Source organism: Rhipicephalus microplus, chromosome 2, assembly GCF_043290135.1.
Source record: "Rhipicephalus microplus isolate Deutch F79 chromosome 2, USDA_Rmic, whole genome shotgun sequence".
NCBI lineage: Eukaryota > Metazoa > Arthropoda > Arachnida > Ixodida > Ixodidae > Rhipicephalus > Rhipicephalus microplus.
In genome coordinates, this window is record NC_134701.1 from 153944062 (window position 1) to 153968526 (window position 24465).

The 24465-nt window shown below is 42.0% G+C and overlaps 1 protein-coding gene across 1 annotated transcript in view; it reads right to left on the minus strand.

Annotated features, from left to right (window-relative positions):
* Nucleotides 1–1461: 1461 nt before the first annotated feature.
* The window catches only part of LOC142796412 (uncharacterized), a 28007-nt gene continuing 5003 nt past the window's right edge, over nucleotides 1462–24465 (minus strand). Inside the window, exon 4 of the mRNA XM_075886915.1 lies at nucleotides 1462–24465. Within this exon, the coding sequence (XP_075743030.1) occupies nucleotides 24305–24465 (161 nt within the window). The 3' untranslated portion in view covers nucleotides 1462–24304.

Genomic DNA, 24465 nt, shown 5'->3' on the forward strand with positions numbered 1-24465 from the left:
TTAGTCTTAAAGGATGGTGAAAAGTTTTTATACTCTACTTTTTAGCGGCTAATGGCGTTTTGAACTAACGATTTCAGAATTTGTTGATAGCCTCCTTTGAAGAGGAATATATCTGCATGATCTCTCTTTTTATACATCTACACATCTGTCAATTATTTTCGCCAAAGCCACTGTGCCACTGTGTGTGACTCTAAACAGTTTCTTTAAAAAAATTGTATGCTTGAAAATCACTGCTTGTGGCCTTCCAATAATAACGTTTCCATCGCACACTGGTTTTATGTACCACAAAAATAGCTTGTTAAGCATGCCGACACTGTTTGCACTGGCTCAGAGCTTTATGTACTCTGTGATGAGCATCCATGTAACATGTAACGTTATTGCAGTAGCGTCCTGTGAGTTACGGACTGTAATACTCCTATGATATTCTTACTGGCTGCAGCAGTGTGCATAAAACAGACAGCGAGAAAGAAGTTACACATTTCGTCCCACGAAACCCATTTCAGTTTGCCGCAACAAAATATCTTCATACGTAAGAGGAGTTTCACTAAACATTTCGCTTAATATTAACTTGCAAGAATGATGCCCCGTGTAGACATCAAACAAAACTGTATAAGCAGATGGCAACGAACACCTGCCATCGTAATGCTGCTGGGATGAAGAATCAAGGGAGGTGTGAGGAAACGTTTTAGTGCTGCCCCTATGGCAGGGCTGATAGTTGGGCTATTTGGTGATACATTATGGGCAGTACCAGTGCACAAGCTCACGGGACAAAAAGAAGAGACACAAACAAGCGCTTGTTTGCGTCTCTTTTCTTCGTCCCGTGAGTTTGTGCGCTGGTACTGCCCTTAATGCTGCCCCTATCAATTTAACGCTGTTCTCGAACTTTGGCATTCATGACTCAACGCAAAATAACGCGGTACCTCGTCAAGATTACGAACCATCTCGGTGCGTGAAAAAATTCATGTTCATCCCAGAGTACATCTGAGATAAGGCGTGCAAGCTGCTTACATCCTCTGAGCTGCCCAGAAAAGATTCAAATCAGTCAGAACCACGCTCTACAAAGAATTACACTGATTACTTTTACTGGCCGTTTCTCACAGTTCTTCGTCCTTCAGGGGTAACTAAAACTGCGGTTCTTCTTTTTAAATCCCACTACCCGATATTTTTTTATTTCATATGGTCATTCATTATACTTTCCGACGGCTCCTTTGTTCGGTGAAAAATAAACAAAGCGTGAACATCGTTTAGAGTAACGCTACTTTAAGGCACATTACCTTATCGGAGCTCATAATATATGACATGCAAGATAACCCATCATTATTTCATACACATGCGCTAAGTTGCGGATACCACCGCCATTTTAGAGTTCACGTTTATTTACTCTTTCGCTCGTCATTTCTCGGCACTGCTTTATGTGGGCTAATACCTCGTCCAACCCCCCCCCCCCCCCCCAAAAAAAAAAGCTCATAGCTTTTGCATTGTTTTCCCGCCGCCAACTTTGGAATCCTTGCTGTTGTTGTGTTTCATTTACGTTCACTAACTTAAAATGTGTCAGTAATGTGCAGAGTTGTATTACGTCATCGAGTTTTTTGTACAATGCCCCAGATTATTTCCAACGTTGTGCGAGCACAGAACTTCTTAATAAGAGTAATAAAGACAACCAGAAGAAGATCTGAACTCACATATAGGTACATACGCGCAGCGTTTTCGTACTTTCTTTTCGCAAGTCTAGCGCTATTTCTCTGGCGGCAATTTTTGTATATTGGGTTAATACATGTGCGACACATTTTCATCAGCTAGTCATTTAGCGCAACGGGGCATTACGAATACCTATATTTCAACCACATACAGCTTCTTCTGCTCCTATGTTCAGTTCCCTAAATGTTCTACCCTTGCGTGTCTTGTTCAATCATAAGTTGTTGCTACAAATGTTTCATCTTATAAATATCAACCTCAATATACCGGGTTTCAGTCGATCCAGTCTCAATATTAACAATTGTACAACATTTTCAGGACACTTTAATCTAGTTCTTACTAATACTAGAACAAATTATGGGAGCTAGATTCACCATCCCAAATTTAGGAAATGGTGCATTGCACTTTGCGATTCATTTCAAATGGTATCAAGGGATCTTCATTCTTGTCATTCAAACGTACAACTATGAAGCACTTGATTAATTACTTATCACACGCATAGGATGGATTACCTTTTTTCAGGGAACATTTCCACTAGCTATTGTTGCTAAGTGTCTGAATATTGCCTATATTTGATGCTTGTTGGCGGTTCCGGAAGCACGCGCGATTTTCCACTGTTTGAATTTATGCTAATTATCTCTTTTTTAATATTTCATTTCATAATTTTATGTCGTTTTAATAATTCGTGATTTTCATATTTATCTTGCGATTTACGATTAGTCTTGCTCTTCACTACTGGTGCCTTAGAAACTGTATAAACTATATGACTCGCTGTTTGCCGAGATTCTTGTAGCCCCCACTTATTTCTTGTTAGCAGTTCCCCTCGATAGTTTTCACTATGTGACCTCTGAATGTCCAATTGTTTGTTAGTCTTTTATGCTTATTTCCTCAAATCATACAGAAGGACAAACAAAACAGTATGGCCAACCCCACTCTGGTTGAAATTCGCTTTATAGGTATCCGGTTTGCGTAAAAAGCTCATTTGAAGCCGGTAGAGGACAACTTCAAGGGTATAATCTGAAATAAAAAAAAGAAACCGAAGTTCATCGGCCACGGCGACCCCTTCTTAACCTTTGATGAAATATCCCACTATATATAAACACGCAGCTGCTTGCCGCCTACACACCTTAACTCGGCGACAACTTTCTGTGGCAACACAGCCAAAGCTACGTGAACGAAGCTTCTGCACATGTATTAATACGCCAAGCAGTCTGTTTTCGTGCGATTTTGGTTTCGGTGGTTTTGAAAGTGCATCCCGCATGTACTTTTTCGCACGACCGCCGTGCAATATATTTTACATTTATTTAAGAGGCAATAAATGAATTATTTTTCATTTATTTAAGAGGCAATAAATGAAGTGTGCGGCGATGGCGTAGTGGCTAGAGCATCCGCCTCGCATGCAAAAGGTCCGTGGTTCAAATCTCGGTGCCGCGCAGCTCCCAACCAGATAAAAGAAAAAATCCGCGTGGTGATGGAACTGCATAAAGAGGCCGGGGTGCGGCCTCACCGGTAACCACCACCGGGAACGCACTCCCTCACCAGAGAAGGATTGGCCACCCTGGTGCAGTATCTGGCCACCACCTCCCACATGCATACGTCAAATAACTCACGGCCCTCAGTCCCCAGCAGCTGCGAAGCAACTGACCACGGCGGCGGTCAGATATGCAACACTGCAGAGGGTGCTAAGAATCTCTGGATCCGGACAGGCCGCCATTGGAACCTGAACTTGGCAACATTTAACGCTAGAACCTTATCTAGTGAGGGAAGTCTAGCTGTATTATTAGAAGAGCTAGAGGGTGTTAAATGGGATACAATAGGGCTCAGTGAGGTTAGGAGGACAGATGGGGCCTATACGGTGCTACAGAATGGGCACTTCCTTTGCTATAGGGGCTTGGCTGACAGTAGATAACTGAAAGTGGGGTTCCTAATTCACAGAAACATAGCTGGCAACATAGAGGAATACTATAGCATTAATGAAAGGGTGGTAGGTATCGTAATTAAACTGAATAAAAGATACATGATGAAGGTGGTACAGGCTTACGCGCCTACATCCAGCCATGATGGCGCTTCTGTTGAAAGCTTCTATGAAGACGTGGAATCGGCAATGAGTAAGGTAAAAACACAGTATACTATACTGGTGGGAGACTTTAATGCAAAGGTACGGAAGAAGCAGGCTGGAGACCAGCAGCAGGAGACTATGGCATCGGTACTAGAAACAGCAGAGGAGAGCTACTAGTAGAATTCGCAGAACGCAATAATTTACAGATTTCGAATACCTTCTACCGAAAACGAGAAAACCGCAAGTGGACATGGAGAAGCCCTAATGGCGAAAATAAGAACGAAATAAACTTTATAATGAGTGCACACCCAGGAACCATGCAGGATGTGGAAGTGGTTGGCAAGGTACGAAGCAGTGACCATAGAATGGTACGGTCTCGAATTTGCCTAGACTTGAAAAAGGAACGACAGAAACTGATATGCAAGAAGCCAATCAATGAGCTAGCACTGAGAGGGAAATAACAGGAATTCAGAGTGTCGCTTCAGAACAGGTACTCGGCTCTTAGTGAGGAAACCAACCTCAGCGTAGATGCAATGAATGATTATCTGACGAGTATCATTACGGAGTGTGCAGTGGAAGTTGGAGGCATGGTAGTTAGACAGGACACTGGCAAGCTATCCCAGGAAACGAACAATCTAATTAAGAAGCGTCAAATCATGAAAGTCTCAAGTACAACAGACAAAATAGAATCGGCGGAGCTTTCGAAGTTGATTATTAGGCGTAAGGTATGCGATGTAAGAAGGTATAACATGGAGAAAATTGAACACGCTCTGAAAAATGGAGGAAGCGACAAAGCAGAGAAAAGGAAACTTGGGATAGGCAAAAGTCGGATGTATGCTCTATGGGACAAAGAAGGCAAAATAACTACCAATATAGATAGGATAGTTAAAATAGCGGAGGAGTTTTACAGAGATCTGTACAGTAGCCGAGACAACCACGACCTTAATACTATAAGAACTAGCAATAACCTAGATGACACTCCACCAGTAATGATAGAAGAAGTCAGAAAAGCTTTGGAGAGCATGCAAAGAGGCAAAGCTGCTGGTAAGGATCGGGTAACATCAGATTTGCTGAAAGATGGAGGACAGATTGTGTCAGAAAAACTAGCCACCCTGTTTACGAGGTGTCTCCTGACGGGAAGAATACCAGAGACTTGGAAGAACGCTAACATCATCTTAATACATAAGAAAGGAGATGACAAGGACTTCAAGAATTACAGGCCGATCAGCTTGCTCTCTGCAGTATACAAGCTGTTTACAAAGGTAATCGGTAACAGAGTAAATAAAACATTAAAATTCAATCAACCAAAGGAACAAGCAGGATTTACAACAGGCTACTCAACAATTGACCACATTCATACTATCAATCAGGTAATAGAGAAATGTTCAGAATATAAACAACCACTTTACATAGCCTTCATACATTACGACAAGGCGTTTGATTCAGTAGAAATATTAGCCGTCATGCAGAAACTGCGGAATCAGGGCATCGATGAAGTATGTATAAATATACTGGAAGAAATCTACAGGGGATCAACTGCTACCATAGTGCTTCATAAAGAAAGCAACAGAATACCCATCAAGAAGGGTGTAAGACAGGGGGACACAATCTCCCCAATGCTATTTACCGCGTGCTTACAGGAGGTTTCAGAAGCCTAGAATGGGAACGGTTAGGGATAAGAGTTAATGGAGAGTACCTTAGTAACCTGCGCTTCGCCGATGACATTGAATTGCTGAGTAACTCAGGGGACGAATTGCAACTCATGATTACGGAGTTAGACAAGGAGAGCAGAAAGGTGGGTCTTAAAATTAATCTGCAGAAAACGAAAGTAATGTACAACAACCTCGGAAAAGAGCAGCGCTTTGAGATAGGTAATACTGCACTTCAAATTGTAACAGAATATGTCTACTTAGGGCAGGTAATAACCGCAGAGCCGAACCACGAGATTGAAGTAACTAGAAGAATAAGAATGGGGTGGAGCACATTCGGCAAGCATTCTCAAATTATGACAGGTAGATTGCCACTATCTCTCAAGAGGAAGGTATATAACAGCTGTATCTTGCCGGTACTTAGCTACAGACCAGAAACCTGGAGACTTACAAAGAGGGTTCAGCTTAAATTGAGGACGACGCAGCGAGCAATGGAAAGAAAAATGGTAGATGTAACCTTAAGAGACAAGAAGAGAGCAGAGTGGATTAGGGGACAAACGGGGGTTAAGGATGCCATAGTTGAAATAAAGAAGAGGAAATGGACATGGGCCGGGCATGCAGCGCGTAGACAGGATAACCGCTGGACATTAAGGGTAACTAACTGGATTCCCAGAGAAGGGAAGCCGCTTAAGGGGAGACAGAAGGTTAGGTGGGCAGATGAGATTAAGAAGTTTACGGGTATAAATAGGCAGCAGCAAGCACAGGACCGGGTTAACTGGCGGAACGTGCGAGAAGCCTTTGTCCTGCTGTGAACGTAGTCAGGCTGATGATGATGATGATGATGAAATGAATTATTCATTTCAAGGGAAAAGAACACGAAGCTTTTTTGGAGCGTTGAAACGTATTTCAGAGAAAAAAGAGATGCGGTCGAGCAGAAACTGGGCGATTGTATCAACGCAAAGCCAAGAAATCATTTCCTAAATTTCAGTGCATGCTTAGAAAGCATCATTCTTTACGTTCTTTTAGAGATGCAGGAACTTTCTGAAGACGCTCATATTATTTTTTAAGGGACGCGAAGGCATCGATGGGAAGCAGAAATCTTGGCACCGATCACTCATGAGTGGTCGTCTGACGTTAGTAAATACAAGTGGAGGAAACGCGATTTTTACTGGGCGAATAACGCTGTTTTGGCACAGTCAACAGGATAATATACATGAACGCGTCTGTTTCCCAGGCAAACCGGAAAGAACGACTTCCTCCGTAGATACAGATGGGAGCGCTGTTACGGTACGCAAAATTCAGCGTTATTGTATCAACAAGTTTAGGCAGCTTAAACAGCGACCACGTATGCAACACAATTTAGGAAAAGGGTGATTGGCTTTACGTACTGTTTCTAATCACGATTTTTCTTTCAAACAGCGGGTGTTGCTGAAGACTGACATGTCGCCGGTGTCACTTTCAAGGCGACTATAGCAATCAGAGTCCCACGTTCACTGATGATATCACTGGGAATAGAATTTCGGGTGACGTAATCTGCTGAAAACAAAATATTTCATGACGTACCGATGTCTTCGTTTTTCCCTACTCGATGAATACAGATCGCCTAACGAACATGCACTCAAACTCGCTCACAAGTTTCGATGTGAACTTGCTACAACCGAGCGACGCCATCCTTGTTTACCGGGGCAGGGAAAAGGTGAAATGGCATCGGAAAACCTGAAAGCTAGAAACAGCAAAGAACGAAAAACCTACACGGGTGATGCTTCGTAATAATAATGCGAACAATCTTGCAGACAATATTCACATATTTTTTCTATATTTTACATTATGCTACGCAGTATACAAAAGTTAGCGATTGTGGACTACATGCAAAAGTGTAGTAAAAAAAGGTGTGCATGGGCTTCGTAGCCTGGGCTGTTCCGCCACAGAATGTTGTCACCAAGTATAAAGCTATATATATCTTAAGCGACCATGCTTACGGTACTTCATACAAGGTAATATTCGTCTAGCCGTTTCCTATAGCCGGATCAACAGCAAGTATACGAAAAGTTTCCGGAATAAAAAGAGGCGTATAGCTTTCTAAATAGAACTTTAAGTTGCTAGCAGCGCGTTGTCCTGTATCCTCTAAATGTCCCCGTTCTTTGTAACCCTTCATTATGATGATTTACCAACAAGCCCAACTGGCAGTCTTTCTGTACGTTTAGGACTTTAGCACCTATGATCTTGCAATGCCCTGCGCTACAGGTTTCGCAGCACACGAGCGACTACTCAGAATCGAGTTAACAACCACTCAGAGGGCCCGTTAACAATGGAGAGGGATGGCATCTGGATACTGACATGGAAGCAGCAGCGTCGAGCCGGGGACTCCAGCGGGCACACTCCGGCTAGTCTCGCCGGAATTGAATTTTTGTCTGTCAGTCCGTACAACTCGCTTTACTAAGCAATTGCATGATAAGGGGGAATAGACAGCTACTTCTTGTGTCTGTCGATTTAAAATGATCGCCGATGAGTGGGCAGCAACTAGGGGCAACAACTAGGGGCAACCTATAACAGCAACTAGGGGCAACATACGCAGGATGACGTAAACGACCGCGCGCTTATTTACATTGAAAAGCAGAGAAATATGCGAGTGGGTTTCCCGTAGTATAACATAAAGAATGACCCAGTAATTCCGCGGCAATATATTGTTGCAGCCAAACACAGCCCCCACTTCCGGGGTCACCCTCCGTTGTGGTATGTGGTTATGGTGCGCAGCTGCTGACCCAAACGTAGCAAGTGCGATCCTGGCCGTGGTGGTAGTATTTCGACGAAGGCGAAGAGCTAGAGGTTCTGTCACGGTGCGATGTCGGAGCAGGGTAATCAAACAACATCAGACAGTTGAAATTTCCTGAGCCTTCTACCACGACACCCCTCCCGAACTCAAGGCGGCTTTGAGACTTTAAACACCAGATAATATTACAAATAATACGTCTCTGGAATCACTCTTAGACTGCGTATTATAACGGTGCATGCGACATAACAGGGGACTGAAGTTCAGACTGTATCACCACGGGCATTTACGCACCTCACCATTTACGAATACATGTGCCAATCGAAAGAACCATCCTATCAATTTTTTTACGTTAAAGAATTGTCCTCCTTAAGCATATTTTTTCTGTTATTTCGCTTGTTTGTTTTCTCAACAGCGATAGCCCGCCAGAGTATGTACGACAAGGAATATCCTTTTTACCTTTACAGGGAAAGTACGTACGTGGCAGAGCAGTTGAAGACAAGCACCGCGTAAGCGAAACAGCTGAGCACATACCGTCGAAAAGGGTGGTGTAGATCGCGATATCAGCTTGCTCAGCGATCCGTGTTTATACAACCAATGCGGAAATTCTAATCCCAATACTGATTTTACAGAACTCACAGAAGTGCAGTTTGAAAACCGCGAAGTCAAAAGTACCAAGACAAAAGCGCAATAGTTTCCAGTTGGTAGGATCTGTCCAGTGAAAATGTTGGGACATGTCTGAGATTGGGCTCAATGCGTTGAGAATGCATGGAGTTACAGCAGCACGCTAGAAGCGCTGAAAGATTTCCTGGGTGCCGCTTCGGCAATTCCCCAAACCGTCTCCTCTCACGTCTCTTACGCAAACACCTATCCCCTAGGGCATTTTCCAGAACGACTTCCAGCTCAATTTTTTTTTCCCAATGCCTCTAGCTGCGCACTCTCCTGCCACCCAACCCTCAACTTCTTTCCCTCTTTGTGCGTGAATATTTTCAAGCCATCATTCGAGAGGGCGCTGGTCGGCCAAGACGACGTCGCCTTCGGCCGCTGGTATTCCGAGGCATTCGTCTCCGTTGCCATGGCGACTTTCTAGCATCGGGGATAGCTCCATGTGCGTTTTTCGGGTGCAAGCGTTAGCGAAATCGAGCCTCATTGTACGTGCCTCTGTTGTGAGTGGGTAGCCAGGCTCGGAAACGGAAAACGAAATGTGCTGATGCACTACATTGTTGCAGAATCAAGGAAAGCGATTTTATTTTAACGGTCGGTCTTCTGGTTTCATCTGCATGCTTAAGCATTCTGGCTAAATCCGGGTCGTCAAAACTAATGTGCCGAAAGCACCAGCTTCAATCTCTTCTGGGATACTAGAATTTGTGGCCTAACCGACTAATGGAATCTTCATTTACTTCACTTCTAGTCCCTAGTGAAGCTTTCAGGTAGTCTTATAGTGAAAGGGCTTCGGCATAAACGTAACCTAAGATTGCTTGCTGTAGAAGCCGTTGGATTTGTTTTCAGTGTTATGAAGACATGGTTCGATATAAGGTGAATGAATCGCTCTCTACATGAGTCATTCTACTATAAATGCATGTCCCACTATTACACGAGGTACATGTTGCTATAAACAGATTTGTCGATAATAGGTGAGAAGCCTGTGACACAAGTCGGTTCAGGTACACTAGGCTTTCTTCATGTTTGTATTAACTTGTTTTAAAATAAGCTGCATCAATGTCTCCCAAATAGCCCCGCCGCGGAGATCTAGTGGCTAAGGTACTCGTCTGCTGACCCACAAGTCGCGGGATCGAATACCGGCTGCGGCGGCTGCATTTCCGATGGAGACGAAAATGTTGTAGTCCCGTGTGCTCAGATTCGGTTGCACGTTAAAGAACCCCAGGTGGTCGACATTTCCGGAGCCCTCCACTACAGCGTCTCTCATAATCATATAGTGGGTTTGGGACGTTAAACACCACATATCATCCAATTAAACTCCCAAGTAACCATGATGTCACTCGTCGTAAAGGGTGTCCAAGCTATGTATACTGTATGATTAATGTTGTAACAAAAACAGTCTGATCATTAAAACGATACGTGACGGCAATGATCCACACGTGAACACACTCTTCTGAATTGGCTTTCACTCCGTTCGTCATACCCAAGACACACAGTGAAATATTTCTGTGATCCGTAACCTTCTTCCAACAGTTATTTTGCTCTACATGGCCCGAAGCTAGTTGTTTCCAAAAGGTATCAGTAGCACGATAATTGTGGACCTTTAACTCATCCCACTAGTCTCCTTTTTTATTATGATAACAATTTTTTCTAGACATTTCAGGCGCATTTTCGCCATCGTCATTGGCGTCACCGTGAGGCTTTATATTATTTCCAAGTTACTACCATTGCCCCGCACCCTATATGTGCGAAATAGCACTGTTAGTATGAGCGCTGAAATTCAGTCGATAATCCCCGCAGAAGTGACGAGGAAACGCGCAAGCCGTAGTTTGTCGTTCAGAAGGCTCAATGGATGTGAAGAGCGGGGGGGGGGGGGGAGGTGGCTGTTTTTTTTTTGCTGCGCTTAACACTGTGTACTTTGACCGGCCTTGGGCCGTCACGTGCGCAGAGATCTTCACAGAGATGAGATGTGGTAGGTGCCGGGTTCGATTCCTGCAGTGCCAAACGTCAACCTACCGGCTCTTTTGAAAGAGTACACCGACTTCACACTGTCTTGTTCTGCAGTACTGATATCGAAAGGTGGCCCCGTACAGTACTGCAAAGACCCAAGACGCACCTTACCCCCTGACAGTTTGGGTGAAATAGTCAAGGAAATGCCGCTATTTCCTGCCTGTTTCCTGCAGACGTAGAGTGGAAGAGCCCTCGAGTTGTAGAAAAAGCAGACCGAGTGTAAACGAATAGAAACTGCTGAATATCCCATTGGAGATAACCTATAAAGAAAGTTTTTGAAGTGAATTGAGTTTATTTTGCCTGTTTACAACAGAAAAGAAGGAGAATCGAGAGGTTGTGAGGCCTGACAAAGAATTCTGCTCGTACAACAACTCGACCCACGTAGCCGACAAATAAATATGACATATACTGCGTACAGAATTGAACACGCTCTGAAAAACGGAGGAAACGTCAAAGCAGTGAAGAGGAAACTTGGGATAGGCAAAAATCGGATGTATGCACTAAGGGACAAAGAAGGCAAAATAACTACCAATATTCATAGAATAGTTAAAATAGCGGAGGAGTTTTACAGAGATCTGTACACAAGCCGGGACAACCACGACTTTAATACAATAAAAACTAGCAGTAACCCAGATGACACCCCACCAGTAATGATAGAACAAGTCAGAAAAGCTTTGGAGAGCATGCAAAGAGGCAAAGCTGCTGGTGAGGATCAGGTAACATCAGATCTGCTGAAAGATGGAGGACAGATTGTGCTAGAAAAACTAGCCACCCTGTTTACGAGGTGTCTCCTGACGGGAAGGGTACCAGAGTCTTGGAAGAACGCTAACATCGTCTTAATACATAAAAAAGGAGATGACAAATACTTGAAGAATTACAGACCGATGAGCTTGCTCTCTGTAGTATACAAGCTATTTACAAAGGTAATTGCTAACAGAGTAAAGAAAACATTAGAATTCAATCAACCAAAGGAATAAGCAGGATTTCGAACAGGCTATTCAACAATCGACCACATTCATACTATCAATCAGGTAATAGATAAATGCTGAGAATATATCCAACCACTATACATAGCCTTCATAGATTACGAGAAGGCGTTTGATTCAGTAGAAATATCAGCCGTCATGCAGACACTGCGGAATCAGGGTGTCCATGAAGTATATATAAACATCCTGGAAAAAATCTACAGGGGATCAACTGCTACCATAGTGCTTCATAAAGAAAGTAACAGAATACCCATCAAGAAGGGCGTAAAACAGGGGGACACAATCTCCCCAATGCTATTTACCGCGTGCTAACAGCAGGTTCTCAGAAGCCTAGAATGGGAACAGTTAGGGATAAGAGTTAATGGAGAGTACCTTAGTAACCTGCGTTTCGCTGATGACATTGCCTTGCTGAGTAACTCAGGGGACGAACTGCAACTCAAGATTACGGAGTTAGACAAGGAGAGCAGAAAGGTGGGTCTTAAAATGAATCTGCAGGAAACGAAAGTAATGTACAACAACCTCGGAAAAGATCAGCGCTTCGAGATAGGTAATAGTGCACTTCAAGTTGTAAAAGACTATGTCTACTTAGGCCAGGTAATAACCGTGGAGCCGAACCACGAAACTGAAGTAACTAGAAGAATAAGAATGGGGCGGAGCACCTTTGGCAAGCACTCTCAATATGTGACATGTAGATTGCCACTATCCCTCAAGAGGAAGGTATATGACAGCTGTATCTTGCCGGTACTTAGCTACGGAGCAGAAACCTGGAGGCTTACAAAGAGGGTTCAGCTTAAATTGAGGACAGCGCAGCGAGCAATGGAAAGTAAAATGATATGTGTCACCTTAAGAGACAAGAAGAGAGCAGAGAGGATTAGGGAACAAACGGGGGTTAAGGATATCATAGCTCAAATCAAGAAGAAGAAATGGACATGGGCCTGGCAAGTAGCGCGTAGACAGGATAACCGCTGGTTGTTAAGGGTAACTAACTGGATTCCCAGAGAAGGTAAGCGGGTTAGGGGGAGACAGAAGGTTAGGTAGGCAGATGAGTTTAAGAAGTTTACGGGGATAAATTGGCAGCAGCAAGCACAGGACCGGATTAACTGGCGGAACTTAGGAGATGCCTTTGTCCTGCAGTGGACGTAGTCAGGCAGATGATGATGATGATGATGATGAGGATGATACTGCGTACAATATCAATGAAAACAGCCGGAAAAACAAATTGGCATGTGTAGACAGAAAAAAACTAGAAAGTGTGACAGTCGATACAAAAGACAAAAAGTTTTGGAATATTACAATAAAGGAACATTTCGCCAATCTATTTGACATTTAGCGCATTTAGAAACTTGGTCTTACGACTGCAGTACACGGATTTATTTGTCACGCAACATAATAATAAAATAGACACTGGGATATTCATAAAGCATCAACCATTGCTCCAAAAAAGAAAAAAAAATGTGGGCATTAATATTTATAGCACTATAAGAGTACAAAATAAGCGCGCTCCAGGACTCTCACAACCTTCCAGAATGATAGGTTTAGGCATGGAAATACTGGTTTATATTACAGCAGTTAGAAGTATATCATTCATAAATGAGCGATACACTTCTAACCGCTGTAACTGCTGTACTTCTAACTGCTGTACATCTGACAACTCGTAAACGCTTTCACATATTCCCGTAAAGTGTAAACTAATACGTTAAATTTCTGCATTTAAGTCGGGGATACTAAGGGACTATATGATACATGGCTCTGGCACGCACTTTGGAAACAAAGCGTGTCATGCAGTTATGCAAATGATTATATTGGTAGAAATGCTCTTGGTCGCGTAGATTCGTCTTTTTAGTCTGAAGGTAATAGGTGAATGATATCATAGTTTAAATAAAAAAGATGAAATGGGTATGGACCGGTCACGTTGCCCGTAGGCAGGACTACCGCTGGTCATTAGGGGTAACTGACTTGATTTCCAGAGAAGGCAAACGCACGAGCGAGAGACAGAAAGTTAGGTGAGCCGTTGAGATAAAAAGTTTGCAGCTACAACGTTGCAGCCAAAAGCACAAGACTGGGTTGATTGGTGGATCATAACGAAGGCATTTTTGCGCTGCTGTGGGCGTAATCAGCCTGATAATGATGATGGTGATGATGATGACTTTAGGTCGATGGGAAGGCAAAAAACATTATCGCCTAAATTTATTTGCATCATTATATTTCCTTCCCTCCAGTAAATGGTAAATGTGCATCTATCTATCGGGCAGTAATCACCTGAATATGTCTCGATACTTGAATTAGTATAAAATTTTACAACAAAGTTTGTAATCAACAATAATTTTTTGTCGTAAGATCAATAACGAAGCCGTTGGAAGCAGATGGCGCGTTCTGATAATGGTGTAGTTGTATAGGGCTGATTTTGACAGAGCTATCGCTGCAGTGAAGTATTCCTTGTTTTTCTAGTTAATGTTCAGACTATATAGCGTTATTCTAATCTTTAGATATTCTACGTTCGATTTTACTATTTACGAGAGAACTACTTTGTTGAAATATACCTTGTGAACTTAAATAGGACAATTTCAACGCATCCTTACTAAATTTATGAAAGCCGCACTTTACTTAATTGCGTCACTTAGGTTAGCTTAACGTACAAATTTGTATTAAATAAATGGTTTATTTTGTTACACAAGGAGTGCTAATGGCTTCTCACTGATATCATCATTACCATAGTGCTTAACTATGCCAATGCATCTCGGAGTAGTTGCACAGCTTATATATCTACCGGACTATGGCAGTAGTATTAGTGGTATTACTTGATCAGAAAAGTTTTGAAAGAAGCACTAAGATAATGTTTTCTTTGAACTATGTTAAAAATAAGCCAAGTACATGATCACAGCTTCAATAAACAACGTCACTTTCTATTCTCGAAGTATCCTACAGTAAATGCTAGCAACTGAGCTCTTCCGCACACCCATGCCAAGGCTTTACTTCCCGTTTAAACATTAGTTGGCAGTTGCCGTCGCTGCTGGGCGAAAAAGAAAAAGAAAAAAAACGGGAATTTCCAACCGATGCCTTCAGGGTGCCTGCTATGTCAGTTCTCGGTTACAAGAGTTCATTTACTTTCTCTTATTTTTCTAAAACGTAGAAAAAAAATGACGAACCTTACTTGAAGTTCTAATCCAAAGTGTACTCTAGTACCGAGAGTTTGTGAAAGCCGGCTCTGCCAAAGGCTCGGACGCAGCTGCAAAGCGAATGCATCGTCACAGCTAACAGGAGAGAAGAAAAAACAAGAAAAAGGAGAACATTCTTTGAGCGGTGCAAACAGCGAGACTCTGGAAAGAGCAGGGAAGCCCGCTGGCAGTCTCCCACTCCATTCTCTCGCATCGTTCACGTCCCAGCGGGGCTTTTCCCATTTCTTGCTTTTTTTCTTTTCTGCAGTGAGGCCGCGTTAGCGCTATGTATATATACACGGAGTATATATATGGCCGACACTTTCTTGTTCGGATATGAATGGCCCTCTGGGCGCATTCCTACGGGGCCGTTCATCAATATAGCTTGGGCGTCGGTGGGCGGCTGGTGGTACGGGCATCGTTTCCAGCGGGAGCAGTAGCTGTGAGAAAAGTTTTGAAAAGAAGAGACAGAGCCACGGAAAGTAAAAAGAAAGGTCTTGGTGGCGTCGTCGTCATCGCCAGCAACATCGAGATAACCACGATATCCAGGCTGCTGCCCACTGCAGCATTCGAGGCCCTGTACACGTCGCCGAACAATAGTGGCGAGTGTAAAAAAGAAGCCACGCATGAAAGAGATTTCGGGCATCAAAGGACGGCATGGTCTTCTGAACATGGGCACAAAAAAAAATAAACTGAGCAATTGGAGAGGAGCGTAGACTAAAGTGGAGCTTAAGTGATGTCGTGTCGTAGGCGATGATTCTTGTTGAGTGGCCTGCAACATGGTGTGCAGAAAAAGATACAGAAAGGCACGGTGCATTGATTGATGTTATTGTACGATTTCCCGAGCCTTGAGTACAGTGGTGCTTAATGTGACTATTGCTGCGGCTCTTTACTGAACTGAAATTTCTTCTGGTAGTGTACAAAGTAGCGGTTAAAGACGATATTGCACAGTTTCCGCCAAGCACTCTCATACATGTGTCAAGTAGGTGAAGCACAGGGACTGATGGGGGTGTTTCCTTCAATGGCTAGATAGGTATAGCTGATGAAAAGTTGTAATGCACTTGTATTTGAATAAAACTATCGCGACTGTGCTGAAGGAGTTGCAACATTCATGTAAAACAATATTCCATTTACTGAAATTGTACATAGAACAGATATACTCAGCGCTTCGGATAGGGCCAGTCACGCAAAATGTATACATGGCGCATAACCTGTGTAATAATGCAACAAGGCCAAAGTACTCAGAAGTTGTTTTTAGGTTAGCTGGAGCATAAATTTCAAAAATAAAACCTTCAAGTCTAATTACCAAAAGTATCTGTGTTGCACATGTGCAATAATTTATCTGAGAAAGTAATATTTTTGGGATGCAAATGTTTTTACGTAAACGTAACACTGATTCCCCTCATCATCTGCAGTTTCGTCCTCAAATAACCGCAACACATGCAGTTCTCATGCTGATAAAATAGTTTGTAAAAACAATAAATAACAGTAATGGTGCCCTTATTGCATTTTTTAACTTCAAAATGCTTTTCACGCTGTAGTGACACAATATTATTGCAGAAATCGTACTAGTACTGTATCAGGGGTATAATGTAGGGTCTTATAAATTGTTGTCCTTGTGAGCGGAAGCAACTGAGCCAAAAAAAAAAAACTGAAGACGCTCGGGTTTCCCTTTTCAGAGTAGAACGTGATAGCGCAATTGGGCACCATGCAAGTTGCCTTCAACTATACAACAAAAAAAAAAACATTTGTGCGCCTAAAATTGGCCATTTCAAACGATATACGAATGTCAACTTGATGTTTAGTTTATACTATTGCTCTCCCTTTTGGTAACTGGCGAAGCATTCACTACTCATTTTTAAAATGTCCCATGAGCTAGCGCGGCTGCACCGCTTGTAATGAATGGGCTGCTAAAAATCCCTCACTCATTTCGCATTTGATTCGCTTGGATGCCTGAAGCCATTCCACCATTCTGCCATACAATACTACATGCGGTAAGGACAATTCTGCCACAATAAGCTAGCCAACGAAATTTGCACATATAAAAAACATAGCTTATGATTTGATAACGCATTTATCTTTTTGCCTCCTGTTGTCACAGAATCGTGTTTTGACTATCTCCTATTTTTCGTCTTAAAATATTTTAAGAATGTCTGTCATACAATAAGTAAGCTGTTCTTCTTAAATCTATTGTCTTACTGTACCCAATACTGGAACAGAACTTGTTCATTCCAATACATAGTCGGCAAAAAAAAAACGCCACCGAAATATTGCCGTGCTTACATGAAATGCCATTGATTCTGGGCAAATGCAACCACAACGCTACAAGCTTATGTTTAGAACAACCTATATCTTCCAGCTCGACAAACCTAACCTGCTAAAATATTTTCTTCTGCACAAGTTGGTTCTTAAATTAAACTCAGTACGTTTGAATAAAATAGAGATAGAGCACCTCCACGATCAGTCCCAGTGCACATTCAGTTCACGATTATTATGTGGTGTTAAATGCGAAAGCCGACATATGATCCTGAAACATGCCGCAGTAAAACGATTCGGAAATTTATACCACTAGGTGTTCTTTACCGTGAACTGATATTGAAGAGTACACACTCAACGAGCATTCAACCTCCACACAGATGCGACTGCCGTGCCCTGGATGGAACATACGACCATCGCATCAGCACCTGAGCACCGCAACCAGTGCGCCACTGCGCTGGACCACCATTCGTAAACGAAGAGTGTTAAAATATTATACTTGTGGTAAACTAATACAAGAATAAAAAGCGCATCGTGCATTATTGCTACCTAGATTAGGGTTTTCTGAACTACTATATATGTCAAAAATTTTTTGGTGCTAGCATTGTATGCCTTCAAATTTAGACACGCCTTGCACAGCGTATCATTCATCTCCGATGACCACTCGGCAGTCAGTACCACCCAATCTTCTGCATTAGTTGATATCTACTTAGATGCTGTTATCCAAATCGGTAATCTTTTGTGAAGATACATTTCTCTGGGCGAGCGTACCGCGTTCATTTGCGTAAGTGACTTTCCACTTGCTATTTAACGGGACGGACAATGGCTAGAACATGTGGCTGGACCCTTGTATAACTGAGAAGACTATCAAATATAGTAACAAACTCTAGCATTCCTTTGGCGTTGTGAACAAGAATAATATTTTTCGATCATGAATAAAATAACACAAACTACTATGTCACACAGCCTCGCGTAACAGCTGTGTAGCTGGATTACAGAATATTTAGTCGAACACATTGGAGTACGTAGTCACGTAGTATGATGCTATCCTGCGGGCCAGTCATAAAAATTTGAGTACATGCGCACTTTATTACTAAGCCCGGCTTAATTCTGTGCTGCCATAGGACATAAGGGAGTTGCATTGTGAGAGGATACTGCCATCGCAGCCACCAAAGGGCTAAGTCGAGCCACGGCGCATGCACCTGGCGTGCACGCATACGTTGTAAACCACCACGCTCGAACACGAACAACTATTGCGCTCTCTATTTACAGCATGTGAGAACATGACTGCATATTCGCCGCAGATACAAACATTCTGATTTCAAATGTTTCGCGCTTTTTCCCCTTTGCCGTCCCGTGATTACATTCACTGGCGATTAGCTTTCTATAGCGATATATATATATATATATATTTATATATACACGGGCACCCTATAATTGGTTGTCAGTTCCTAAGAATATGATACGTGTTCTAAACTCCACGGCTTACAGGTGAAAAGAAATCAAGCGAAAGATTAAGCATTTACGCAAACGTAGAAAATGAACTTACATAATAAACGAAACACCAACATGGTGCAACATAAGTTGCGTCTTCGATCCCTTCAAATCGCTTTTTGGGCAGAACCATTACCTGTGGATCCATTAGGAAACGTTCTAGTCGTTGTAGATAGATACCTTCGTTTTCAGCATCAGCCATGTTACAAATAGTATAAAGCGCTGAAGAGATTACTGTACTCACGTGCCTTATACTAACAAGCCGGACAGTGGTGACTCTGTTGCTTACACCATTAGTGGTTGAATATCATACGTTTATTCTGACATTATTCGAGGACGATGGTTTATTGCTTCGCCTCTCGAGCACACACAGAACGCTGACACTTGTCGCTTGGGGATTTGTGTACATTATTTCATTGCTTGGATGCTTTCGTCAGGTTTATTTGTGGCCATTGTTATCTCAAACACGTTATCCTCTTAGAACGGCTCTAGCATTCATTAGTTTGCGAGAGGTTGTAATCGGGTGCCGACAGATATAATTATCAGACTTCATATTGCCCATCAATTATTTTAATACCAGCACCAACTAAATAAATATTGGAAAACACTGGTCCCCTGCCGCTAAAACAAACAAAAAAAGAAAACAATGCAAATTACGCTTGCCGTTTAGAGAACCTGGCACACTGGCGACAGCATTACATTGTGTTTGTTTCATTGTATTATTCGTCACTATTCTCTATAACTGCACTACAGCGACCAGAAATAATAAGGGCCCGAATTCACAAAGCTTTCTCTTTGGCTACGCATTTTCTTTGCCAAAAGTTCTCTTATCTGGAGGGATTACTATAGCGCGGGTATGAATTTACCTTATTCGGCACTTAAGAGGGCAAGGAGGACACACGATAGCCGATGAAACGACAAGGAAAGAAAGAAGTGTGTGCCAATAATATCAAGGTAGCACGCAAAGCGTCTAGCATCGAGAGTATACGATGATAGCCAATGATTTGCTGCATCTAAGTTTCAGTTCCGCGAGCGTCTGCTACAGCGCTTACAGGATGCCACGTACGTTGTAATAGACGTTTTGGTGGGCTGTGCAAATCCAAGCACTCGCCTTTAATTAACGACTGTAGCTAAAAAAAATAATTGCTCGATGGCCTTAAGCCACCGAGCAATCCATGCACTATCTCGCCAAGTACAAGTAAACAACACTCCAGGTGTACCACATAAATGAAACCACACATAAATCGATGCATGCAATGTTTGAAAATGTGCCTCCAATGTCTTCCCCTATTTAACGCGACCAGTTACCTTACATTTCATTGAAGCTGCGCTGCTACTTACCTAATTCAGTTCAATCTAGCACGGTATAGTGGTAAACGTAAGGGTGTTTTGTACCTATAGTCAAAGGTAGCCTTTGTTACAATATTCTTATTACAAGACACAAGAGCGACTTTGGTGCCTGCAGACGAATTGTGCGGAAATAGATGACAGCAGTAATCAAATGAAATTGTGAGCGCAATTACGCTGGTTCCATGCACCGCAGCATTTTTATAAAGCCGGAATGCGAGAACGTGCATACGCTTACGCTTAGGTATATGTCTACGTAAAATGAGGGAGACTCGTCGGGAGGTGTCTCAGTTTTAATGCTTTTCACAAAACACGGTGCAAATATTTCGCCCAGCGTTGTTTGAGTGCGCAAACGAAGCAAGGGACGTGTATACGAGTCTTGAGGTCGAGAGACGTTATCACACGTGCGAAAAGGATGAAAAGAGAGAGAGAGAGAGACTCTCGTTTCGGCTTCGCGAAAGCTTGAAATTGATAGATAATAAAGACAATTTTCTGGCCCAGCAGACGTCAGGGAAAGTCTCCGCAAAGCAGGGTCAGATGCTCGGAGAGCATAAAAAGGTGGAGTACGCGTTATATGGCAGTGACAGCCACTCAGAAATCGAGATGAAGTGTGACTGTCCTTAGGTGTGAGAATCAATGCTAATTAAGAGAGTTGAGTTAATGAGCCAAAACTTTCCTAAATAACGATAATGGAAGCAAACTGAGCATTCATCTAGTGAAAGTGACACTAGTGACAGTGAACTCATAATAGTTGATTAGCGTTGTCACAGGCCGATATATATTTTTATTTTCTTATCTATATTTGGCAAACTATGAGGAGGTAGCGTACGTTAGAGCCGGCTATCCCAAATTCATGACAGTAATGTACAAGAATAAATAGCGCACGGTTATACAGTCACACGTGGCGGTTTCTATCTTCTAGTAACCTTGGGAAAACGCATTCTAACTATTTTTTTCTATTTTTGACAAAGTTTCACGGGACGTTTTTGCATTTGGCTTCATTCGAAGGAATGACGATATATCAGCAATAGGGCGAACACAAGCACTGCTGCGGTGGACGAGCGGTTACAGCGCTCAACTATAATCTAGGAGGCACTTGGTTCGATTCGCAGAATCACTGAGCACTTTTTTTTTTCAAGAGGTTGCCCGGCCTGACATTATGCGTGGTGGCGGGTACTAGTTTTTTGAGAAGTAGGCTTTCGCACTTGCTTCTTTCACTCCCCTTTTGACCCAAAAGCGCTGTACCGTGCTCCTTCAAAAATTTAACAATTCAGGGTTCATAATTTTCTCCTCCATCCTCTCTTATCGCAAAAGTGTCCAGTGCTGAAATACCAATATCATACCTGGTATATTACTTTTCACGTGTTTGGATATTCGACCAGCAATCAGTCTTCACGGTGTTTTGAAGAAAATCTACACATGCAGTGAGCTAACTGCTTGCAGCCAAGTTGACTGCCTTTGTAGGGACACGCTTTCGTGCTAATTTGGTGGGCATCATCACATGCAGCAAGACCAAAGAGCACGGACAGTTAGAGCTGACGCAAACAGAGTGATTAGTTTGTGTCTTCTCTCCCGCCATTTGTCATGCTGCACGCTTCAGTGTAATGTCGCTGTCAATGGTTAAAATGAACTATAGCAGTTAATCGAGTTCTGCTGAGAGGGTCCCCTATTGTCCAGAATGGAACTGAACAATGGCAATTTGATTTGTGTGATAAAGAGATACCCTGATTTTGGTTACTAGAATAAATTTCTAAACTAAAGTTTATTTTTTATTAACAACAGTTCCAGTCCAGATGAAAGGTGCATGGACAAAAATCGTGTATTCAGCTTGACTAGGTTTGTGACCTTACTTGTAATTGCGAACCGGTATCACAGTATGCATAAATATCACACACATATACAACCACGGGTGATAGCTTGCTTATTCTGATTAAAATTGAAAGGTTGAAATCGACATATTCAACCAACGCAATGTGTACGAGATATGCCATGTAGAGTAGCTATGCTCGAAACTAATCTTCGCAGGTTCGTTCCATTTTACCCAATTTCTTGCCCATGACTGTAGGTTGGTAAATGAAACTTCTTCGAACACACATATTCTGTTTAAGGTTACATTTATTTTTATGCAGTATAAAACAAATTGAAATGTATAATGGCTCAAAAGAGAAATAACTAGAAACAAATTCAGCCAAATCATTACCAAACTTACTCACCAATGATAAACGGATTCTCATTTAAAAGATACATACATACATACATACATACATACATACATACATACATACATACATACATACATACATACATACATACATACATACATACATACATACATACATACATACATACATACATATACGCGCACACACATATACATATGTACACCCATACATACATACATACATACACACACTCAGGTGTAAATATTAAAATGAATGGCTATAAAACAACGATTCTAATACACTCATTTTGAATATACTACAGAAAGTAACTTACGAGAGAAATTCACCGGCACTGTTATGTCTGAACACGGTGTTTCTCGAACCATCTCGCAAAAGCTTGATGCATAGTTTTCCGCTGCTGCCCAGTGACAAGCAGTTTTTTTAAAAAACAAAGAATAAAGCCCTTGACAATATCTTGCTAAAGAAAAGGGCTGTGCATCAATATTTTGTACATGTCTGCAATATCACTCTGTTTATTTACATAGCTTGGCTCATTCACAACCTACTAACAAAGCATGTTAGGACACTTGGGCTGAAAGTTGGCACAGCGTGAGTAAATTCTAGACAATACATAAATAATACAATTATAAGCTACTAAGCTCCTTGGTGCAAACAGTGTTTATATTGACAGCTATAAGTGCCATTTCGTTTCCCCAAAACACTTCTCAAAAGTAGAATCAACTTTATTTAGCTAAAAGTTTCTATTCTGGCGCGTCGTGGTGGCTCAACGGTGGAAGTGACTCTTTCGGCCAAGAAAACAAAGACCAATTATTTTTCCAGTTCGTGAATTCACCCCATAATAACATTGAGGCAGCTGGTAGGAGTGCTTTCGGAGAGAGGAAACCACCACATTCCCACCAGTTGTGGCCTTGGGTAGCTACTTCACTTGGACAAAAATGATGAAAAACACTCCTCAAGAATACTTCAAAGTTTGGGCATCAACACAGTTCCCATACAGCTGTCCATTAGTCTGCTTGAAAAATATTGAGTTTTCTGGTGGGCAAAGACTGTACACTATGTGAGGTGATGCTCCAGTGCACTGCATGTATGTCTTGCTGCTGGCCTCAACTGCGATGTTGCTTAGCACATATGTGTAAAATAACAACTAATACTATGCCACTGCAAAGTAATTATGTGTCATTTGCATGAAACAGGGACCACAATAAAAGAACATAACAACATTTGCCTTCACAAAGTTCAATAAATGTAAATAAATTTCCACAGAGTTTTCACAGCTCATCTGTGGATAGTAATATTGGTTGTAAACACATTCTTACTTCCACTAAAAAACCATTTTAAGATGCCAGATTCAATATTAGAGTATACCAGCGCTTTTGTAGGGCTAAATAATTGTACAGGCACCTAGAAAAACACAAGTGAATGCATGCTATAGCTACATATAAAAATAAATACTTTTATTTCTAGTCTGAGTAGAGCTGCATAGATGATAAGTCACTTGCATTACATTATGAACAAACCTATCCGAGCAAAGTATACATTTAAAAAGTTACACTTACACAGTAGATAAGTAGACTGTTGAAGGACGGACAAGCAGTGGGCTAATACCCAAGCACTAAAATCTACTGTTAAGATATACTAGGAGTAGTGATGATCCTCTTCCTTCCAAATAAAATAATCTACATGGATTCACTTCCCAGAGCTTATACACTCATGGCATGATTGGTGCTATACAAATGAGTGTACACTGAAGGATTACATCGACTAAGTACAAGATTACTGCATCCATGGCTTTACTTCTTGTACTACAAAGAATGCAAACAGAGTTACCATTGGCGACCATGGATGCTGTGATTTCTGGCATGTAAATGTGGAGGCACGCAGGCACTTAACACACATGTTAAAAACTTCAGCTCAAAAATATTTGCCCACTAACACTACAGCAGCCTTTAAATTAGTGTCATAGTTTGGTATCTTCCATGTAAAATTTAAATAATTTCGAATGCAAGCAAAGGAACTGCTGAATAATGCACTGCTAAGAAGTTAAGCAGCAGCTGCTCCTGACATCACAATGTTCTCTTTCTCCTGTTGTGAACTTTGAGCAGGAGAACAGTCACTGGCAGTCCCTTTATACTTGTTGGTCTTCTGTGCTCTGTTCTTGATACACTGTACATGACCGTGGAGCATCGAACCCCTTGTTACTG